The sequence below is a fragment of the Sus scrofa genome, chromosome 1 (genome assembly GCF_000003025.6).
Source record: "Sus scrofa isolate TJ Tabasco breed Duroc chromosome 1, Sscrofa11.1, whole genome shotgun sequence".
Lineage (NCBI taxonomy): Eukaryota > Metazoa > Chordata > Mammalia > Artiodactyla > Suidae > Sus > Sus scrofa.
In genome coordinates this window covers 203,246,288-203,269,537 of record NC_010443.5, presented here as the reverse complement: position 1 = coordinate 203,269,537, position 23,250 = coordinate 203,246,288, and the positions used below count along the sequence as shown (strand labels likewise).

Here is a 23,250-nt window from a genome sequence, read left to right as displayed (position 1 = left end):
AGGTCTTCCCCTTGCTCCCATCCCTGGCATCCTATAGACATCTAAGAGATATACGAATAAAGAATCACTTTACCAAGGCAGGCCTCAGATCCAAGACTTGCCAGCATCCAGCCCCATGACCACCTAAGGGGTGGGAAAAGAGGTCCTCGGGTCAACTTGTCCAAATCCATATATATCTTGGGCATGTCTCTCTGCAAGTGGGCTGGGACATTTATATATTCATTGGAATATATCAGTAGAGTTCTGATTTGTTCACAGCATGTGACAAATAGTAGGTGCTCAATAAATTTGTGTTGAATGGTGACTCTGACCTACATATAAAAAACAGAACTTAACAAAACAGTTCTTCCTTATGATGAGCCTATACATGACCCAATTATTTATCTTGACGTAAAGAGAGAGAGTTTAGATTTGGCTAACCTTTATTCTGTAGCAGCCACTATTTCATGTATATCCATTCTCTCCTATCACCTGGATGTCATGTGTCCGCAGCTTGTCAGTTAACTTGAGTTCCTATCTTCCATTTTTTTGAATGCTCAACTTTACATTGTAAACTGGTGCCTGTAAATCTCATTTGAGACGTGGGTTTGCAACAGAAGTTCTGGCACCTGCTGAGAGTTCTTAACTAAATGCGACTGAAGGCTTAGTGGCCCGTGACCAAAATGAGATGATTCAGTTCATTTCAGATTTAATCAAAAGAGAAACTTACCATGCTTAATTGAACATGCCAACCTCCTGGTATAACAGATTCCCACTTTTTTTTTTTTTAAAGAGAAAACTTCAAGGGGGTGGGAAACTATATTATTAATTTATAATAACAGTATTCAAGTTTGACTGATGAAGGAGACAACATTTTCAGCTTTGGGGATGTCAGAAATACACAAAAAAGCATCCACGATTTGCCTTCTGCTGCCACTTAACACCTTCTACATATGCAATGTGGCAAAATCTGCCTTTACTTGCCAGGTCCAATCTTTCTGCTTTTACTGCTGACAGCTGAGATCATGAAAATAAGATGAAATGAAGTTTGAAGAGCTGGATGTATTCTAATGAGAAGACGTCCTTGGTCCTGGTTTTCAGGAAGACCGTGGATGTACCCACACAGCTGGTTTGGTCTTTCCGACAGATCTTATGCTGGTTACTAGCTGGTTATTTTGGTTATGCATATGTACTAGGCTGCTGTCTTCCCAAGATCCAGCCCCAGGGAGAGACTTGTAAGAATACATCTCTAAAAAAGTAATGTGGTTAATAACTGGTGAGTTAAATCTGTTTTTTGGATACGACTCAGCCTTAACAGACAGCATCTGTTCAAATACCCAGAAAAATACTCTTGTTATGGAAAGTTGGACCAAATGAGTTAAACCATAAACCTGGAATGAATGAAACATAACATGGCACTGGAAATGGTGTCTGTGCACAATAAGGGGGTTCCTACTTTGGTAATTGGAAGGGAGAAGGTTAACCTGCAGTGTATTTCTCAGAGTTTCTAGAGGGATGTCGACGGTCTTGATGCAAGGAGGGCAAATGCTGCGGTGGAAATTAGATACTCTGTGTGGGAGGACTAGCGCTGTCATTTCATTTAGAAACGACCAAAACTTTGGTCAGAATTGCACTCTGACTCTCACTCAACTTTGACAAAAACTCAAGTTAAGCAAACAAGTGAATTAGAGAAGATGGTTACACTACAAAGGCTTATCTGCTTTTGTAATGAAGTCAGTTTGAATCTCTATTCAAAGGACTTATTTATTTTTTAAAATTTTACTTCCTTTTTTCTTATATAGCTTAAATTTTTTTTAGTTGATTTACAGTGTTGTACGAATTGCCACTGTACAACAAAGTGACCCAGTTGTAATATATACATTCTTTTTCTCATATTGTCTTCCATCATGTTCGATCCCAAGAGATTGGATATAGTTCCCTGTGCTGTACAGTAGGACCTCATTACCCAACCATTTTAAATGTAATATTTGCATCTACTAACCCCAAAATCCCAGCAAGGGACTTATTTAAATTTGTTGTTTAAGGCTCTCTCCTTCACTGTGAGTGGGAGTGTAAACTGGTGCAATTCCTTTGGAGAGCAAATTTGCACTATCTCTCAAAATATGAAGTGTGTGTGCCCTTTCATCTGTCATTTCTATTTCTGGAAATTTATTTTATATATCTCCTCCTCAGTGGAGTTTATTACATGGGCAAAGAAGATACTCATGTAGCACTGTAATTACTATATGGACAAAAAAGGAAATATACTAAACGTTCATCGACAGGGGACTGACTGAACCCACCATGGAAGAGCCAGAGAGTGGAATACTATGCATCTGCTAAAAAGGAATGAGGACAGTCAAAAAGTGCTGATATGGAAATATCTTTGAGATACATTAATACCTAGAAGCCAGGTATAGAACAGTGTATAGAAAAAAAAGAGAATATGTTAAAAAAAACTGATAAAAGTGGTTAATTCTAAGGAATGAATGGAATCTGGGGTAAAAGGGGGACTCATTTTTATTCTTTTCTTATGCAGTGTTTGCTTTTTACCTGTGTGCATGTAATTTGTTTTGTAATAAAAAAAGAATAGTTAAAATTAATTTGCAGTTTTAAATATCCACAGTGGTAAAAGTTTGAATTTGTAAATTTTAATAAACTAAAACAGAATACAGGTTTTGTTTTGTTTTGGTGGTTGGTCTTTTAAGTGTCTATTCTACAGAAACTCTCTAATGGACTATTTGCTGTGTTTAACAACATTAATAAAGAGTTTGACTGTGGGCTGGATCAAATAATACACAGACCTTTTTTTCCAGATGCTTCGGCCCAGGAACCCACCGACAATCTTGGTGGCAGCTTAACCAAAATGCATGGTCAGGTTTTCAAAAGGTTAAGGTTAAAGGTAGACTGAAAACCACTGTCTGCCATCACACTTAATAATGGGGCCAGGACAGAATCCTGACCATGGGACTGGAAGGGGCATCAAGGTGTCCATTTTCTGAATATCCTTCTCTTGAAGGTTTCCTTGGCTTCTCCAGGGAAGGGGGACTTACTCCTGTCTGAGGAAGGCCATCCCATCTTTGGCTGTGTCTATAGGAAAGGTCTTCCTGTGTTGGGATGAGTTCTCTCTCCTTGATTTGAAGAAGGCTGATCTCCCCCAATCTTCTCCACTCCCAGCTGGATTCAAGGAGGTTCCCCAGAGTTCCCCTCTCTTCCAAAGATAGATCCCACTTTAGTGCCCATGGGGCCAATCCCAAGAAAGAGCCTATGGTAAATATTCCAAAACATTATCAGGTTGTTCTCATTTCAGGCTACATCCTTGTTCACTTTGGCAAAGCCTCTGGGTCATCCATCATCATCGAGATGCTGATCACCAAGTGGTTCTAAAAATCCCTTGTCTCACTCAAATCTCTCAGCCTGGCCATCAGTAAATCTCTTCTGTCCTGAATCTCTTCTAGGAACATTGTCTCTTTGTTCTAATGGAAATGTGACTCTTTCCTGATGGCCCTTTTCTCCTGTGGCCCTTGAAAGTGACACTACTTGTCTTTCCAAGCACCCCACATTTCACCCACACTTGTAGACCATTTCCCCTCCCTTCTATGAGGCCCAGGCCAATAACCTCTACCACTTTTATCCCAACTAACTTCCTAGTCACCCTTCTCTCATTCCTGAGGGTAGTAGAACCCAGTTCACTATTTTTGTCTGCACCATTACTCATGTTACCATCATGGTAACTGTATGTGGGTGAGTTATGCAACTCTTGGCTCCTCACCATCCTAACCTACTCACTTCCAGCTACCCTTTCCTCCAGCTCACCTCATTCATTCACTCCTGCAATCAGACCTTAGACCTTGTCTCTAGCAATAACTCCATCACCTCCAAACTTCTGATTTGAAGCGTCTCACCTTTTGTACATAGCTCTTTATCTATTACAACAATTCTTTGACCTCACTGGTCAATTCATTGATGCTATCACCTTTTCACCGCCCTCCTTTGGAACACTTATTGCACTTGGCTTCTGAGATGCCATTCTCTCCTGGTCCTCTGCCCACCCCCGTCCCCTTTGCTGGGTTGTCACCCTTCTTCCCAGACCCTACATTTTGGAGTCCCTAAGTCTCAGTCTTTGACCTTCTCTTACCTTTAATTAGCTAGGTATTTTTATCCAGTTCTATATCTTTCAATGATACCTATATTTTATGACTCTCAAATTTGCGTCTAGAGCCCTGACTTCTCTCCCAATCTCCATATTCCATACCTATTTTTTCTTCCTCTCCATTTGGATGATCCATAGGCATCTCAAACTTAGCATGAGCTCTCAATCTCCCTCACAGAGCTTGCTCTGGTCTCAGTCCTCCCTATCAACATATAGTTATATGAAAGTGATAGTTCTCTGTTGTGGTGAGATTGCAAGTTGCCTATCAATATTTATTCATTTTTCACTTCCTAATGCACAATATCTAAATTATTGGGGACAGCAAATCACCCATCTTAACATGTGACATTTCTAAGCTTACTTGAAACTAGGTGCAGGCATGTAACTGAGTTTTGGATAGATTTAGGAGGGTCTACATGGAAGCTCCTGAAAGAGAAGACAAAACAGCTGGGGTAAATAATTTTAGCCCTTTATCTTTTTCCTGGAATACAGATGAGATGGCTGAAGGTCCAGTGGCAGCCATCTTGGACCATGAGGTGCCCTTGAGATTGAAAGTCATATATTAGGATGACGGAGCAGAAGTATGGAAGGAGTTTGGGTCTTGGATTACTGTGAAGCTTCCATATCAACCACACACAGCCTGCCTCTGGACCTCTTTTACTTGAGATAAAAATACATTTCCATCTGACTTAAGCCATTGTTAATCTAGATTTTCTACTACATGGAGCTGAACCTATCCTGCCTGATATATCAGGGTATACAACACAATCTCATCCATTCAAAGCCAGGAGTTACATACGAAGGTCACAAATAGAACCAAGGACCTGTTTTAGGACTACATTTTCAGAGGATCCCTTTTGAGCAATGGGAAATGCTGTTAAATAGTATTCCAAAATTCAATTTCTCTTTGCAAAAGAACTGAAATATTTTACTGCAATTAAAAACCTCAAATGACTGGCTAAACTATGTAACCTTAGGGTGCTTTTGCTTCTTTGAAATAATGTGGGTTTTCAAAACTTAGCCACATGCCTAATTTATGGCCCCATGATTCATATAAGACATTGTTAGCTTTTCAGCTTGGTGAAGGGGTTGTTGGTTGCCATGAAATGGTAGCCTTAATTTCATTAAGGAAAAGATAATTACAATTTTTTCTCTTGATATTACAAAAAACTTTTCTATCTTCTTTTTCCTGATACAAATGAACAAAGACTGACTTTTTAAATAGTGGAGAAATTATTATTCTAGAAATGGCCTCTGCTAAATGGCAATGAGCTTAGGACAATACATTTCATCTTTATGATGTATACTTAGTCAGGATTTCTACCTCCCTACCTCCATGGTCTCTATGAATGTTCATCTTCAAAGAGGAGAAATGAGTAGTTGTGTATACTACCATTGGTGGAAAGGCATCTCCTTTCAATGTATCTGTTCCATCACACAAGTTTGAACTAATTTTCTACATTTTCATTTAAAGTAACTTTAGTAAGGAAGCCCAGTCAGTTTATTGGGGATTTTCCAGAGGGAGAGTTGTATGAAATTGGGGTTATGTGTAGATGAGAGAAATAAACTATGGGTTATTTTTAAATTGAAGTATTGTTGATTTACAGTGTTGTATTAGTTTCAGATGTATAGTAAAGTGATTCAGATATTTTATATATGTGTGTATATATATATACACATATACACATACATACATATACACATCTATATTATTTTTAAGATTCTTCATAGATTATTACAAGATATTGAATATAATTCCCTGTGCTATACTGTAGGTCCATGTTGCCTATCTATTTTATATATAGTCATGTTAAACTACAGGTTATTAACATTAAGTAAAAACTGGAGATTGCGCTTCCAAGAAAATTCAGCATCACCTCATCAGGAAATAATGTAGGGTGATCTGAGGTCCCCAAAGGACTACCCCTAGAGGCATCTGTTTGTATCCCTGGAAACATCTTATTACAGAAGGAAATATAATCTTTGGGAGGAGTGCAACTCATTAATCTGTCAATCCTAGGAAAATGACTCATGGTGCTCGGCTTTTATCAAGTGCACACACCAGTACCAGGTGGCTGATAGGAGTGTCATTAACTTGGGAAGCAGGAATGAGGCAGTGGAGACATGGTCTGTTCTGAGAAGCCTGACCTCATTTCCACTGGGCTCTTCTAGCACCTCGAGTCTGCCTATCACACCACTCATCTCTCTGCCTGTACCTGCCACTAGAGCATGAATTTTTAGAAGAAGTGCCTTTAATCTCCATAGGCCCTGCATCCAGTCTAGCACATGGTCCATACTCAGTGTTGTTGAATGAATACATCAGGGAATGAATGAGTGAGTGGATAAACTGATTGGCTTGGGGAGGGAGAGGAGGTTAGGTGTGGCTCAGGAAGATATTCTAGTCCATGTTTTGGGCACCTGAAAATGAAGGAAGGAGAAAAAGGGGCTCTGGGGGTGTGTGTGCAAAAATGTCATGATTTATTCCAGTGTCTGAGAGTAAGCAGATTGTTTCATTAAAGTGAACTTTTTATGGTAAAGTGCTTAAGTAGGGAGCCATGTTTCAGTCAATAACTTTTTTTTTTTTTTTTTTTTTTTTTGGCTGCAGCATGTAGTGGCTTGATGTGAGATCTCAGTTCCCAGACCCAGGACTGAGCCTGGGCCGCATGGTGAAAGCACCAAATCCTAACCACTTGATCACCTGGGAAATCCCCCATAGCTCATTGTTGTTCACTCTGTGATGAACCTCATTCTTAGTCTGTATTTCAATCTTTTCAGTGTCTGGTCTGCATCTCTCATTCCTACACTGTAGCCAGTATGAGCTATCTTCTTCCTCATACCGCCTGGTGGAGCAAACCACGGTGGAGTCAAGAGGCCAGGGGGTGGGCAGTTCTGAGTTCAGGTCCTGCACTGCAACTTCCTCCCTCTGAGCCCCAGAGCCAATTACTTTGCTTCTCCTCATCTAATTAAAACACTTCTGTGAGCTTTGGTTTTTCTCATCTTCTATAAAATGTACCTTTGCAATCATTACAAAGATGAAATGATATAGATTACAGAAGCCCACAGCATGGCACCTGGCAGGTGGGAGGTGCCCAGTAAGGGCTAGTGTGCCCTTTCCTTTCATCCCTCTCTCAGCCTGGTAGCTGGGAACTTACCACTCTTCCTTCCCCAATTTAGCCCATATTTATTGATCCTTTAGGGCCCGGGACAAAGATCACCTTCTCCACAAAATTCTCTCCCTTCCCCCAGTTGAAAGCAATCTTTCCTCCTCCTGCAATGTGGCACTTACTACTCTCTTCCTTGTGCCTCAGCGTTTGCTGTGTTTTATTTCTCCTCTGTCTGTAAGTTGCATGAGGGCAAACTACCCACCTTTTAATCTTGTGTTTCAACAAAGCACCTAGCAGAAAATCTCGCATAGAGTAATGAACCAAATATGTATTTCCTATATTTCCTACATATAGGAAACTGTCGTGCAATTTCTCTTAGGATAAGGGGTGCCATATATAATCCATCTTTCCCTTTAATTCACTTTAGGGAAAAAAAAAAACAGGCCTCACTGCAAGTAGGTAACCTCCCACAACACCCAGAGAATTCTCTGGAAATAGTTAGACCAATGACTAGTTAACATGGGTAGTTACAATAAAGCCCTGTCGACAGCTAGTCAAATTTCTAAAATTGTGAAAAGAAATGCTTAAATGGAGGTGGCTATTTCCTGAAGGCTGTCTAGTCCATTATAACATCTTCTTTCTTATGCTACCTTAAATTGTACAACATGGTAAGTGATATAAATCACAGTTATTATTGTTACTTTCAATGAGAAGGGAGAGGCCCTTAAGAATGTGAAAGAAGTCATGCATAGCTGTTGGCATGTCTGAGGTTACTGAGCTGGTTTGGAGTCTTTTAGGTGGAACCCCAGAATTGGGTTTGGCTTGTCATGGAGGCAGTGGCTAAAGGGTGTAATCTGAGGTGGCTGAATGGAGTCCTCCTGTTCCAAAGTATCCTGGCAATGAGTGCCTGAAGGGATTGCTATGTGTTTAGAAAATTTTCCAATCTTTCAGAGGTTCCTATTCGAGGTGAAAGACAATGCCTTAACCAGCATTTCTAAAAGAGTCCCACAAGAGGCTCCATGTAAGAAGAGATTCTCTGACAAAAGAAGTCTGGGAAATCCTGTAAACTCCATCCCTCTTTATGAATTACTATTACATGCTGCAGTGCACAGGTGCATAGTGAAGGCTCTTACAAGTCATAGGGTAAAGAAACCTATTTAACTTAACTCAGAAGCTCTCCCATTATTTAACTATTAAATCAATCTTGCTTTCTTTTCTTCTTTCCACCAGACTGTTGCAAAACTTCCAACGACATCATCTGAAACTAGTTTTTCATAGAATATGCTTTAAAAATGCTGTCTCAGCTACTATTAGCTATCACTGTCATGGGGATGAATTTCCAGCTAAGAATAGGACACAAGGGCATATGCATGAGGGATGCGGAGGTCAAGAAAAGGATAAGGAACTTTAAAGGTGACCCATGGGGGTCCCCAAACGCAATCTCATAGTCTCGCCAAGGGCCGATCATGACTCGCATTCCAGACATTATTTTCACTTTGTTTTCCTGCCTAGAAAGCCCAGCTGTTGGTTATCAAGTGGTATCACCAGATGGGAAGTAGCAGTTTTGCATCTTCCTGTGATCTTGAATTGTCTGGTGCAGGGAGGAAGAGAAAGGGAGCACTCGGATGGCAACACCTGCCCAAATGGCTATGGAAAGAGGAAGGAAAGGAAGAGTAAGGGAGAAACGGGGCAGCAGGGAGGCAGAAGCTGCTCTGGCATCGGGATGCTAAGGGTGGAACGCTGAGGCCAGGATGGAGGAAGGATAGAAGTGAAGGGGTGTGACTGCTTAGGTAGAAGCTGACAAACCCACAGGCTGCCCAAGCCAGGAAGCCGAGGCTGAGGGCTGGGAGATGCCTGGAAAAGCGATCGAATCATGAAGTCAGTGAGTCCCAAAGCTTTGGCTTCCCAAGCCAATCGTCAATAAAAAATCAAGGTGACTGAAGACATGAACTAAAAATATCAGCTGGACAGGAGCCTTCCTTGAGGTATGGATTGCTCCTTCTGTCCCCTTGGTGGTAGGACACTTATTCTCACAGGAAGCTTTCTGCCTTTGGGGCTCTCACTCCCCAAGGGTCTGCATTTCCCCAGTTTGTTGGGAGGGTCCTGGGCCATAAGAGGGCCCAGTCTGAGATCCTAACTGTGGCCTGTGGCTTTAGAAAACGCCACAGCAGTTAACTGAAAGCACAGAGACAGCAGCCGAGAAGGGCCCGGGTGCTGTCCAGACACCAGAGTTGGGGGGGATGGACTGGGGAGGGGACATTCTTTTACCAAGGGCTGTCCGAAGTTCTGCTTCCTGCATGCAAAGCAACTAGGAGATCTTTGGTGAGCTAAGGCAACTCAGAAATACTAGAAGCTAAAAATAAGATATGCAACACTTTGGGGAGATTCTCTCATATTGGAGGATAAAATTAACTGATTCCCCTTCTGGGGTACCTGTTGATTTCTTGTCAATATCAGGGTACAAATTATGTGAAAACTCCAAATGTTTTCATAACTTACAAATGGTATTTGTTAGTCAAAGGTGGAGGGATGTGTGGGGTGAGGTGGGGGTTGGGGCAGTAGGACAACTTCCTTTTCAAGAATGCAAAATTTCCAAATTGCTGTTCCATGGTGCGTTTATTTCAGAAAAATGATTCTGACTAGGGCAAGGCTATGTTCTGGGACAGTGCCTGGAATTCATAATAGCTATATTTAAAGATAAATTTCTGCTAGACTTCATTTCAGGGGAAATGGATAAAATGATATGTCCAACCTCAGAGAGTGTGAACCCCAATATGTACAATGCTACTAGCTGGGGTGGTGGCCTGGGCCTCTCTTGGGTGAGTCAACTGGGATGGTGGGAGCTAAGGCCACAAGCCTATGGCCCTCGGCATCAGAAACAGATCTCCACCTGGTCTGGGGTCTAGGAGTTCCTTTAGCTGACTCATTCTTGGAAAAATCACCAGAACATACATTGCCCCCTTTTCTGAAATTAAGGGCATAGTAAGAGTGTTGGTTGGATGTGTTGGTTGTGAGCATATAGAGGAAATAATGGTGACCCAGTGGGTGTGGGCTTATGTTTACGCTGCTGACACCATTTCTCCATGTGACACAACTGAGATGGTTTAGATCGTTTGAATGGAGTAACATGACTACCCATGGTATTGCACGTCTCCAATTCCAAATCAACATGATGGCAAAAACCAGACGAAAATGCGGAAAGAATAATAAACCACACGATGTCACAGAAGTCATGCAAAGAAGGGGAAAAAAAAAGATTAAAAATGGGCAAGCCACAGACACCATAAATGAAAAAAAGCCAGTGCATACAATTCTAAAATCATTCTTACCTTCTTCAGTCATTGTGTCATAATATTTTAGTTTTCCATATGATCCAAGTTCTACAACATCACAGTAAAAGACACAAAGATAAGGAACGAGCTGAAATGCAAGAACTTTGTTTTTACACATTCTTAATTAATCAGATTCAGAGTTACACTGTCAAATTCCGAAATCGTAACTATATAGAGATGTGCAAACATGGGCCATGTGGCAGACAGCTTTCACGGCCCATTTTCAGAAATCACTTAAAATATATTATTCCACTGGGGGTAGGATGTGCCCAGCATTACAGAATAGGACACAGTTATTTTAGCATCTGATGAAGAAGAATATTTATCAAAGATATCTTCACACCAGGTCCAGCCTAGCCCTATGCTCCATAGAGGTGACACCTGGAGAGAAAGGGCTAGACAAGGACAATGTCCAGGACCTCTGAGGTTTGCAGACACTGGGATTCCATGCTGTGGAACAGTAGTCCCAGGAGTTCATTTCACAGCTTTTCTCCAACAGAACCACTTCCTAGAGGTTAATAAGGAAGGTTACCTGGGAAACCCCAAACAAAAAACTAGGTTTTAAACATCCCTTTCATTTCTGATCTCTATTTTAGATGAGAAACACTGAATACCATGGGTGCAGCATGCTTGGAAGGGTTGGGCAAGGTGCAGAGTGCTTTGGGAGGAAAGAGGAGGCACAGTCCCAGGGAAGAGCCCAGGCAGAAGACAGAGCAGCCACAGCTCCCAGCATAGGGCATCGCCTGCTGCTGTGTGGACTTCAGTCAATGACCCCTTCCGGGTGCAGATCACCAAAGGACTCGGCTGTGATGGAAACCACTGGTGGAAAGCAAGCTGTTCTGAGTCAGCTGGTGGAAATGGCATCTTGGGCTGGGAGGCAGGGGAGGTGGGGCTGCACCATGTCTGTTTTCTTACTTCATTTTGAAAACAGAAACTTTCATTCATCTGAAAATTCCAGATTGTTTGAGCAACACTGTGAGCAGGTTCAAAATATTTTTCCTGGTCATAACAACAATCTCCCGATAAACTCCGATAAATTAATTAGACTCCAGAGATATTTGGTAGAATGCTTCCATGGCTCATTAACTTGGGCAGCCCCTGAAAATTCACATATGAATCAACTAATACCTGATGGGTTTTATGTGCAAGATGAAGCTCTACCTTAAAACACAGTAATGAATAGGCTCCTTTTTATGTTTCTACTATATAGTCTATATATATTCTTTTCCCATATGCCTAAAATTTTACCTAAAGCTATTTTAACACACCAATGCAAAATTATGCCTTGGAGAGGAAAAAAATCACCTCATCTTTATGTTTCTGCAAAAACCTGCCTATTCTGGATTTTGTTAGATACATGACGAAAGATGCAAGTGCTTCAATAAGAAATTGAATTTTGTGTAAAAACAAGAAAGTTGAAAAAAAAATGACTTCTGGGGATTGCCTTCAGTAGAAAAATAATTTTTTTCTGGTATTTTAAGAACAGTAGTCTCTAAGACATTGCACAAGTTTGGGACTTTAAAATGATCTACATAACTTCATAAATATTAAACACATGTTCATAGTGCCTTTATAATCTATACATCTGTATGTGTGTGTGTGAGTGTGTGTATAATCTTGCAGTAAGTTGATGAATTATATCAGCCAACTCATATATTTTTTTTTTGTAACCTCTCTTCTTTTTCCCTGAGGTAAAGCAGTAGAATAAGCAGCTGGCATTTTCTTTATTTGCCAAGGAAACAGAACGTGGGTGCTCTGTGTTTGCAAAGTTGGGTATAAACCATATTCTCCACAGTGAAGACACACCATTGCATTTTTATAAGTCTGTTTTTTAGATGCAACCTCTCTATATGAACACACCTGTTTTCCACATATCAACCCCAAACTGTCAAACACCTGCTTATTGCAGATGTGATTACTCTTTACCTTCTTGCTCAAGGAACCTGGTGGAAATAAATACAATCATATTCTTTAATTAATGTATTCTTACACAGTTGAAATTGGATCTGTGGGTGACTGACCAAGCTTACACATTCTTGCTGATGTGCCAATGCCTAGACTGTTGCTTAGCTGCTTCCTTGGAGGAAGAATGTAGCAAAGGGACAAGAACTGGACAGAACATACCAAAAATGTGGCTGAAGATGGCAGAAGAGAAGGAAAAAGAGCAGGAAAAGTTGAATGACAAAAGGTGATGTAGCAACTTAAAGCCTAGTTAGAAAGGAGGCCAAGGAAACAATATCTGCCTAAGTGAAGGAAACTGTGTTTGTCTTTTAAAGGGAAGGCACACAAGAATGTGAAGGAAACTGAATGCTAGAATTTAGTGTTTAATACTGACAGCAACGGGCTGGTGAGATGGCACACTCAGTGCTCCAAGGCTTTCAAGCGGTCAGGACGGCCTCCTGGGGCAGATGGGACAGCGTCTCTGTCTTCAAGAGCCAGTGGTTCCCTTCTTTGAACCAGAGGCTTGGGGGTGTTGTACAGGGGTGTGACATGAGATGAGGACAAAGGCTACGTGCACCCATAAGCCAGAGTACAACTGCCCTGGGCTGGTGTCCCACAGCCTGGGGATGCCTCATGGGAAGTGGCCTGAGAGGGCCTGAGAAGCATGAATAAAAACCCACCTGCAAGGGGAAATGGCCTGCAGCCAGCACACTCCCCATGGAGCACAACCAAGGCACCTTTAGCATCACTGGGTTAGGGAGTCAAACTGGGCCTGAACCAAACTGAGTTTCTTTGGGGTAGGAGGGAGGAAGTGAGGGGGTTCAAGAGGGTGCTGTTCAAGAGGGTGCTGTTTAATACCATCTAGCAACTTTTGTTATATCAACTGAGCATGAGGCAGTAAGGACTGGAAGAAGGATGAATCAGTAGTGAACATTAGCCAGCCTGGGTGGCACCTGGTGCCTCTTCTCTATAACATTCCTCCAGGAAGCCACATAGCCTAAGACAAATTCCAGAACACAGTGGTTGGTACTTAAGATGAGCCTAGGAGCTGATCGATAATCGCGCCTAAGAGGGTGTCTGTACTTTCTCACGCCATTTGGATAGCTGGATCCATAGGCATCCGAGCTCCCAGATTTCTAGGAGGGCTTGAACCTTTTGACATTCCTCTGTCCACTTCCTCTCAGGTCTTGTCAGCAACATCATTACCTGATTTCAAGGTATCTCTGAACTTGTGTCCATATTTCTTGGCTGACAAGTCAAAGGAAGGGTTTTGTCTTCGGTCCCAAAGAATCTGTGAATAAGCACTAGTGTTTTGGGACCTAATTTCCCTCTTTCTGTTTTTTTTTTTTTTGCTTTTTAGGGCCGCACCTGTAGCATATGGAAATTCCCAGGCTAGGGTTGAATGGGAGCGAGAGCTGCCACCCTATGTCATAGTCATGGCAACGTGGGATCTAAGCCGTGTCTGCGACCTACACCACAGCTTACGGTAACACTGGATCCCCCGACCCACTGAGTGAGGCAGGATTGAACCCACATCCTCATGGATACTAGCTGGATTAATTTCTGGTGCGCCACAAAGGGAACTCCCTCTCTTTCTTTCTTAAGAAGTGCATGGACAGAGATCTCTCCTTACAACACTGACTTTCTCAGCTCCACTTTGGAAGCCTCTGGCACTCTCAACCCTTTTCTCAGCAAATCTCCCCAGACAGGAGAAGCAGCAAAGTGACTTCTCACCTTTCAGGCCTCAAAATTCTTTTTTTTTTTTTTTTTTTTTTTTTTTGCTATTTCTTTGGGCCGCTCCCACGGCATATGGAGGTTCCCAGGCCAGGGGTCGAATCGGAGCTGTAGCCACCGGCCTACGCCAGAGCCACAGCAACGCGGATCCGAGCCGAGTCTGCAACCTACACCACAGCTCACGGCAACGCCGGATCGTTAACCCACTGAGCAAGGGCAGGGACCGAACCCGCAACCTCATGGTTCCTAGTCGGATTCGTTAACCACTGCGCCACAACGGGAACTCCCCCTCAAAATTCTGACATATAAAACAGAGAGTCAACAGAAGCATCTATGCTGAATTCATTTTACTAGAATGAAGAACAGAGGTAGAGAAATCAGTGAGAGCAAGTATTTATTACTTAAGTGTTAGCTGATGGAAGAAAAAATATGATTAATTGTTTACTTTCCTAAATCAAGGAGCTGCTTTAATTTTGATATTGGTTTGAACTGAGTGTGGAGATCTAAAAATTAAGGCTTTCTCAATAAAGTAGTTTCTCAGTAAAGTTGTCTAATACCTATCAAAAAGGTGTGTACAGATACCGGACTTCATCATATCCATGAAAGGATTATTTTCAGTAGTGAATAAAAGTGAAGAACATGGGCTTTGAAGCCAAGGTGTGGTTTGAAATCAAGATCTGCCACTTATTAGCTGTGTGACTTTGAGCAAATTGTTTTACCTCTCTGAGCCTCAATGTCCTCAGCTGCGAAGGCACATAACGTTATCTACCCCACAGAGGTGTGGTGAAGAGTAGGTGAGATAATAATACCCTCTAAGCAATCAGGAATGGGCAGCCTCCTTATTACAGGCATCACCAAGAAGAATGAAAGAAAACCTATGGCTCATGGGACACTTGGAGAACCTGGTGTTTTTCATGGGTTTGTTAAAACTGATTCAACATCATTCATAGAAGTTCTAAACAATTATTTTTTTTCCAACAACAGAAGATATTCCGCCATGTCAGGGATGGAATTTAAAAGAATTTCTTCATCAGTCCTGCCCTTCTACTCTCAGGTCTGTGGGGAATGTCAAAACATGGACCATAACCATTGGAACAAGATGTGAAAAGCAGATCCTTCATTCATCTGACTACCAGTGTTCCACCTTGGGGACTTAGGTACCTTCTCTTCTAATGTGTGTTCACAAGCCTGTCTCTCCAACTAGGGCGTCCATATGTTGGAGGCCCAGACCCTATTCCTTTCTGGAGCCCTCCCAACTAGAAAAAAGAACTGTGCTTTTTTCACATCACATGCCCCCCTCCTCACATTTCTTAAACAAAGCATATAAATGCACAGCTCCCAAATGACAGTGAGGTTTAGGATGCTTTGGTGTGTTGAACTTCCCTGAACATGCTAAAGTTAGGAAGGTAGGCACTGATGCCTAAGGCTTCTGGACTGTTGATGCCATAGTATCACTAACAAGGTTAAGAGCACTTCTGGGTGAGACAAGAAAGACAGAGAATTTAAACCTTGGTTCTGGAGTTCCTGTCGTGGCGCAGTGGTTAATGAATCCGACTAGGAACCATGAGGTTGCGGGTTCGATCCCTGCCCTTGCTCAGTGGGTTAACAATCTGGCATTGCCATGAGCTGTGGTGTGTAGGTCGCAGATGCGGCTCGGATCTTGCGTTGCTGTGGCTCTGGTGTAGGCCGGCGGCTATAGCTCCAATTCGACCCCTAGCCTGGGAACCTCCATATGCCCCTGGAGCGGCCCAAGAAATGGCAAAAAGACCAAAAAAAAAAAAAAAAGCTTGGTTCTACTGCTTATGAGCAGGGTGATCCTCTCTGAGCCTTAGTCTCTTCTTCAGTAAACTGGGGACAAGAGCAATTAATACCTATTCTCAGGAGGGTTTTTGGAGGAGCAGATGAGAGCAAGTTTGCAAAGTACTTTGTGTTGGGTGGTACAGACATCTTTAATAATTGGTACCTCTCTTCATTGTCTGCCAAAGTTCTAACAGGAACATCTAATTCAGCCAGGTATGAAGTTGTTAAATCCTATTCAAACTCTAATTATCTCTGTGGGTAGGCACCAATGTCAGTGTCAATACTTGATGTGTGCTAGCCAACAACCCTCCTTAGACTTCTTCCCTTAAACACAAGGAAAACTGTCAAAAGGAAAACTCAGTTTAATGAAAGGCTGCCCTGGCTAACGTCCAGAACCGTGTTTGGTACTATTAACATTTTAGCTTTGAGATGCTTTTCTTTTTAATTTTAAATTTGTGAATTTATTTTTATTAATGAAGTTTTGTGAATGAATTATTATGGGAGTTGCTTGTTTGTCATTACCACCCCCTCTACAGTTATATATTTGTAGATCCATATAATTTTTAAGTTTCTTGCAGGGTATCTAGGTTAATCTTATTTCTCTTGTCTCCTTGTGTGCAAATTTGTCATCAAAATAAACATGGATTCTGAGTTAAAAGACAATTTTAATAAAGCCCAATTTAAAGCTTTTTGTTTGATTTTTCTCAAGAAGGGCTGCACAGACCACCAAAACGAATTGCTTTCCATTAAAAGACTTTCTTTGGTCATAATTTTTTTATATCAAATGTTCATGTTAAAGCAAGTAATTTTTTTTGGCTTAAAAAAACCCCTGGAGTTCCCTTGTGACACTGGGTTAAGGATCTGGTGTTCTCACTGCAGTGGCTCAGATTGCTGCTGTGGCATGGGTGGATCCCTGGTCCCAGGAACTCTCACATGCTGTGAGTGCAGCCAAAAAAAGAAAAAGAAAAAAAAGAAAAAAACCCAACAAACTTTAGAAGATTGAGGTTAAATGAGGAAACAACCACATCCTCACCTCATACTCAAGTCAGAAGGAAAGGAATATTTTAACCTTCAATTTCAAATTCCCACTCAAAAAAAAAAGCTTTCAAAGTACTGACTCATTGCAGAAACTCTGCTTAGCAATCTGTGGAGGAATGATATGTGTGTGTGAAACTTCCCTAAGAGCCTCCTAACTGTGTGCAGGGTTACCTGGGGACAGCTGTACATAACATGTGGTAACACACAGACATCCTAGTCAAGGTGTAAATGGAGGTGATTTTGCCCTATGGAGTTCTTTTCACATTCAGCTCTTGCAAATCTATGCTAATGAGTACTTCTTTTCTTCTATGAAATTAAAACCTCTCACAGGCTTTTGGAAACAAGGTAAGAACTCTGCAAATGAAAATAAAGGGCTGAACTTGTGGGTAACCCACCATTAGCTATGGATTATCAAGAAAGGATTCACACACACACACACACACACACACACACACACACACACACACACACACACGGCTCCCTCTTAGATATCTATCATCTGATTGCCATGCTCTCTAAATCCAGCCCCTTCCTGGATAATCACTCTTCCTCTTCAAACGTCCTGCAAACCCAGACACACTGGTTTGCTACTACTGTTGTTTCTGTCTTCTCACTCTCCACATGCATTTTCATGTTGATGTCCACCTGATGGTATCATTCTGAAGTCCCAGACTCCAGGAGTTACTGAAACTATAATGGTAGCCAAATCAGGAGTCACAAAGATCCCCAGCAGCTGGCCTAGGGCCTGGAGCACAGCTGGCATTCTGATAAAGCACCAATGAACCACAGGGGCCAGGTGCATAGGTTAGGGAAGTGGGGTGAGGACAATAGGGAGTGGTGGAGATTACGGAAAAATGGCTAGTGCATATCTAGGGAAGGGCAGCAGCCATTCAGCTCCCACTCCAGGGGGAAAGCAGGCACAAATGTTGACAGATCTGACTATTAAAGGGAAGCCAGATCTGGATTTTAATGTGAAAGTTCCTGATTTTTAAATGTTGGCAATGAATCCCAAACTAAAAACAAACAAACAAACAAACAAAAACAAAACCCCCAAAACCTACTCTAGGTAATATTTGGCTCATCAATTTGTAATCTTTGGTTTAAAATCAGGATGCTCAGTTCAATTTTCTTATAAATATTCATTGAATGAATGAATGAATGAATGAGACCAGCCAGGCTATTGGAACCAGGAAGGGTCTTTGCGAGACAACCCTTCTCTGAAGGTTAAGGACTCTGGTTCTCTTCCTTCTTTCCCTGGAGACTTACCTGGTGTAGGTACCCAGTTTGCTCATCTCTGGCTTAGGAACAGACTGTGAGCCTCATCACCTCAGGCTCCTCTGGGACCACTAAGGTGGAGCCCAGGTTGGACCAATGGAGCTGCTATGATACCTTGACTAATTTCCTCTTTTTTTTGGCATGTTCTTGCCCATCCAGCTCTGCCAGCACATGAGCCGAGAAATTTTTTTAAAAAATCTTATTTTGGAGAGGAAAGAACATTGCCCATTTGGTATAACTGTTCCCAATTATTTTGGAGGAAAATATCTGGATTATGAAAAACACAATGGAAAGTTCTGAAAGGTAGGTGATGATCACAGAGGGAGGTGCCATATAATTATATGGGAATTATCATCCTTGAACAGTGAACAGTAATGTGTGGTCATTACTGTGGATCATCCAGATGGTTCATAATGAAACGCGCAAGCGAGTCCCCAGATACTCCAACTTCTTATAAATGTGTCACCTAATTTGCAGCCTTGCTCCTCTGCAGTGTTGCTTAGCAATATCAATGGTTACTGATTTCTGTCCTGTGAGGAGCTGACTCAGGCCATATTTCACCGTAATTTACATGCTCTGGATGATCAAGCAAGAAAAATGGGACCAGGAAGAGCTGTTCTACTGCTTTCTTTCTGAGATGGGTTGGGGAGGGGGAGAGGATGGGATGGAGCAGGCAGTTTCCGGAAAGGATTTTTAAAGAAAAACCATGCCACGCACGCAAGAGAGTCAACCCCAAACAATATGGTTAATAAAAGATCTCCTGGACTTTTATGAGTGGTAGTTTTTTAATTCTATAATTAAAAATCTCAGTAACCATCTTAGATTTTAAACATTTATACTTTGTCAAAATGTCTTCTCTCCCCAAAAGGGATGAAGAAAAGCAAGGGTCAATATAGCATGATGGCTCTAGCATTTGTAGTGTGGAGCCGGAGACCTTGACTTGACAAACTTCTCTGCATACTAGCCAAGAGACCTCTGACATGCAGTTTCCATGCTTACATAAAATGCAAAACACAATAGCTGTCTTGTAGGGTTGTGGTAAAGATTAAAGGTACTTAACACATAACTGGTACATAATATTCATTACATATTATTAAAGGCTTAAAAGCATTTATTGGTTTTATTTCAAATAAATCAAGGAGCTCCCCTCATAACATCCTTCTGATTGGCACAAAACTGGGGTGAACCTGGTGTCAGGAGCCCTTATCACCATGATGCTGAACAAGGAGATCTTATGGCATAAGTTCTGGAGTCAAGAGATGTGGGTTCGAATCCAGACTTATTTAGCTGGATGACTTTGTAGTAGGTTACTTAGCCTTTGAAAGCCTAGGTATCCTTATCTATAAAACAGGGCTAATTCTGATACTCCCTTACTGTAGTGTTGTATTGGGTTTTATGTGATGCCCTCGGTATACGGGGGCCATCATTCTATTACTGGGCCAAAGCCCAGTAGTGATGCGTGTCCAGGCTAACATAGTAAGTCACAATAAGTGACTACCCAGGATTAAAACCTTCTTCTAATATTCTTTGCACAAGTTTTTTTTTTTTTTAATGGAGGAGAAAAAGGTAAAAGGAGAAGAATGACAAAAATAATGACTAGTTAGAGCATGCCAAAGGAAGTCTATGAATATATTCTTTGGTATTATCTGACATCAGATACACAGAGACTATAGGCATTATTTACAGGATGTATAACTCAGGGAAAGAGATAATACAAGTTTTAATTTTCAAAAGGAGAGCTCAAAAGGGACTCCAGCTGTTTGGGAAAGTAGTATTGTTCAGTGGTTAAGAAAGCGAATTCTGGGGTCCAACAAGTCTGGGGATTTGAATTCCATCATTTTTTTCTCTTACGCCTTGGGGCAAATTATTTCACTACTCTAACTTTCAGTGTCCTTATCTATGATGGTTATAACATAAAATGTTATAATAAGGTTATAATAGAATTATAGGATTGATATGAAAAATGAGTGAGTTAATCTAGATAAAATGCTTAGCACAGTGCCTGGCACATACTAAGTACTCAATCAATGTTAATTATTCCACTTGTCATTACTGTTGCCTCCATGGGCATCAATTCAGAATTCTGGCCTAATATTTGATGTTTTTTCAAATCTCTCTCTCTCTTTTTTTTTTTAAACTAGCGTTCCAACAGAGAAAATGATATTGTCAAAGGCAGTAAAAGAATATGGTTTGAATAGCAAAGAACATTGAGTATTAGACAACATCCATGCAACATCTGGAATTTACCTCTCACTTCAGAAAATCTGTTCTTCTAGTAGCAAGTTTCTAAAACGTGTTCATACTAAACTTTTTGTGCAGGGAGGGGGTTAAGAAGCTAAAATATGTTCGCTAATGTAATGACACCTAACATCATGGATATATTTTTTTACCTCTGTAAAGGGAAAGATTATGTTTACAAAATCAGGCAAAAGGTACTTTTTGATTAAGTCTTAAGAAATTTGGGGTGGGGGATATGAACACATTTATTGTGCAGTCTTAAAAGTGGCAAAACATTTCATTCTCTTCCCCACCCTTTTCTAAAAAGGATTTTCAAGGTGGTATGTACAGATAAGCCCACTGTTTCCTTTCACAGAAATGTGAGCTCAGTTATATTACATGTGACTAAGATTCACAGGTGGGACTTCAAGGTGATGCTGGTGCCTCTAAAAGCCATACCCACAAACTCACCAGTCATGAAGCCCTATTAATTCCACCCCTAAATATTCTCCATTCTGTCTTTTCTGTTCCATTCCCTTTACCCCTGCTTTAGTGGGAAGACTTGCTAGATGACTGCAATAGTCTTATTTGAACTCTCATTTCCTAATCTTTCTTACCACCTCCTGTCTGGTCCCAGCAACTGTTACCTATCTTCCACACTGTCACCAGCCTAAGGCTTTCAAAACACAAACCAAACAAATACCTCTCAATCCCATACAGACTGTCTTTTTTCGTGTGTGTTGGAGTTTTATAAGATCTCTTTATTTATTTAGTCACTTGGAACCCGGTTCTGAGGCTCCCTCCTTCAGTGCCCCCCTGCCCCAGTGTAGGGTATAGGTCATGTCCTCTGCATGTCTGTTTCAGGTATATCCTTCTGTGCATGCTTATCAAATGCACCTTAACCTACTTGTTTTCTGTCCTTTAGGGGCAAGGAATTAGCATACTCATTTTGTTAATTCGAGCACCCAGCAGAGTTCCTGGCCCTCTGCAGGTGTTCAAATGCTGCTGAATTGAATTAAATCTCTATTTAATAGTGCTCTGTTTAATCTTCCTCATCCTGGTACAGACATCTATGATGCTTTAATTTTAGTGTTTGGTACAGACATCTATGATGCTTTCATTTTAGTGTTTTAACTCCATAGTTTCAACTATTCTGTCTTCAATATCTCTGTGGGGAGGAAGTCTGTGAAGGGAAAATGTATTTGGCCTCAAATGTTGGAATCCCCTTCATTGCTTCTGTTAACTAGGAGAATTTACATCATACACAGGTGCCAATGGGGGAGCCCTTGGCACACAGAAGAAAAAATGGCAGCAAGATCTTGGAAATAGAAACGGAAAAAAAAGGACCCACTAGTGCACAGAATGGATGCTGCATGCTGGCTAGGGAACAACTTGGATGTTCTCCTGGATTGCATCCTGCACCCTGGGTGGATTCAGAAGAGTCTGCCAGGCAGAAAGAATCAATTGGTCAGTACAGCTGAGTTTCTACCCTCTGGTGCACTAAGCATCAAATCATATTAGAAAAGTATAGAAGAAAAGTGTCCTAGAAGAAGAGAGGAAAAATACTAAAATGAACAAACAACAAGCAAACTTCAGCCATGCAAGGGGGAGAAAAAGGCAAGGAATAAGAGAGAAGAATGAGAAGGCAAGAGAATTTGAGAACAGAATGAAACTGAGGGGGAAAAAGACTGGAAGACAAAGGAAGTGAATGCCATTGATGTGGAAGTAATTCAAAGTCAAAACTATTCTTAAAATTTTGTATTCAACACCTCAGTACTGTCCGGGATGTCACTTTATTGAATATTTGGCTTCCTACCACAAAAGAAACCAAACACTCCAAATTATGAAAAACAAAGGATCAAATTTAAAGTAGAAAAAATACTCATACAATCTTCTAAATTTCATTTACGTGTAAATCCATTTATCATTGCTGCTACTTAAATACCATACTATATAAAGGGGGTCCATAGAAGTGAATTTAAAATCCAGGATGGAAAGAAAGGTAGAAGATTAAGATATGTTTCACAATCAGTCCATTATGCACCTTCTATTCAACAGCAAATGACTGTCAGTGGACCAGAGCTCTGAGGATACAGGAGGAGCAGGGCACAGCAGAACCTTATAATACCTAAGTACACAAACGGTGGCCTATGGCTGTTTCAGTAGAACGAGAAAAAATTTGTATGATACTTGCTTTTCCAGGTTTTTATCACTGTGTTGGAAAGAGGAATTTTTTTTTTCAGTCTGCCAAATGTGGACCCCAGATGTAGTTGGAACTTTGGTGAAGAAAATGATTTAAGTACCATGCCACATTGATTTCCTTCTCATTAAACAAAGGACAGGAGAATTTGGAAATACAGAAACTATGTTCAGTTTCAGGATAACTTCTGCTTAACTAAAAGCCAAATTGCTAAAAAGACCAGTTCCCATTTTATAGACAGATATGGCAGGATCTAAAAAATCGGTGCATGGCTTCTTTTTATTTTATTTAAAAATTTTTAAATTTCTTTTTGCTTTTTAGGGCTGCATCAATGGCATATGGAAGTTCCCAGGCTAGGGGTTAAATCAGAGCTGCAGCTGCTGGCCTATACTACAGGCACAGCAACAGAGGATCCCTGACCTGCTGAGCGAGGCCAGGGACTGAACCCACGTCCTCATAGATACTAGGTGGATTTAT

General features: G+C 41.2%; 1 protein-coding gene across 5 annotated transcripts in view; it reads right to left on the bottom strand.

Moving 5' to 3' along the window:
* SLC24A2 (solute carrier family 24 (sodium/potassium/calcium exchanger), member 2) overlaps window positions 1-23,250 on the bottom strand; it is a 276,880-nt gene that overhangs the window by 66,905 nt on the left and 186,725 nt on the right. For 3 of the 5 annotated variants that reach the window (XM_021078223.1, XM_021078277.1, NM_001244595.1), the window contains 1 exon segment: window positions 10,566-10,616. The exons of the other annotated variants lie outside the window; for them this stretch is intronic. In XM_021078223.1, coding sequence (XP_020933882.1) covers window positions 10,566-10,616 — 51 coding nt within the window. 5 annotated transcript variants of the gene reach the window in all.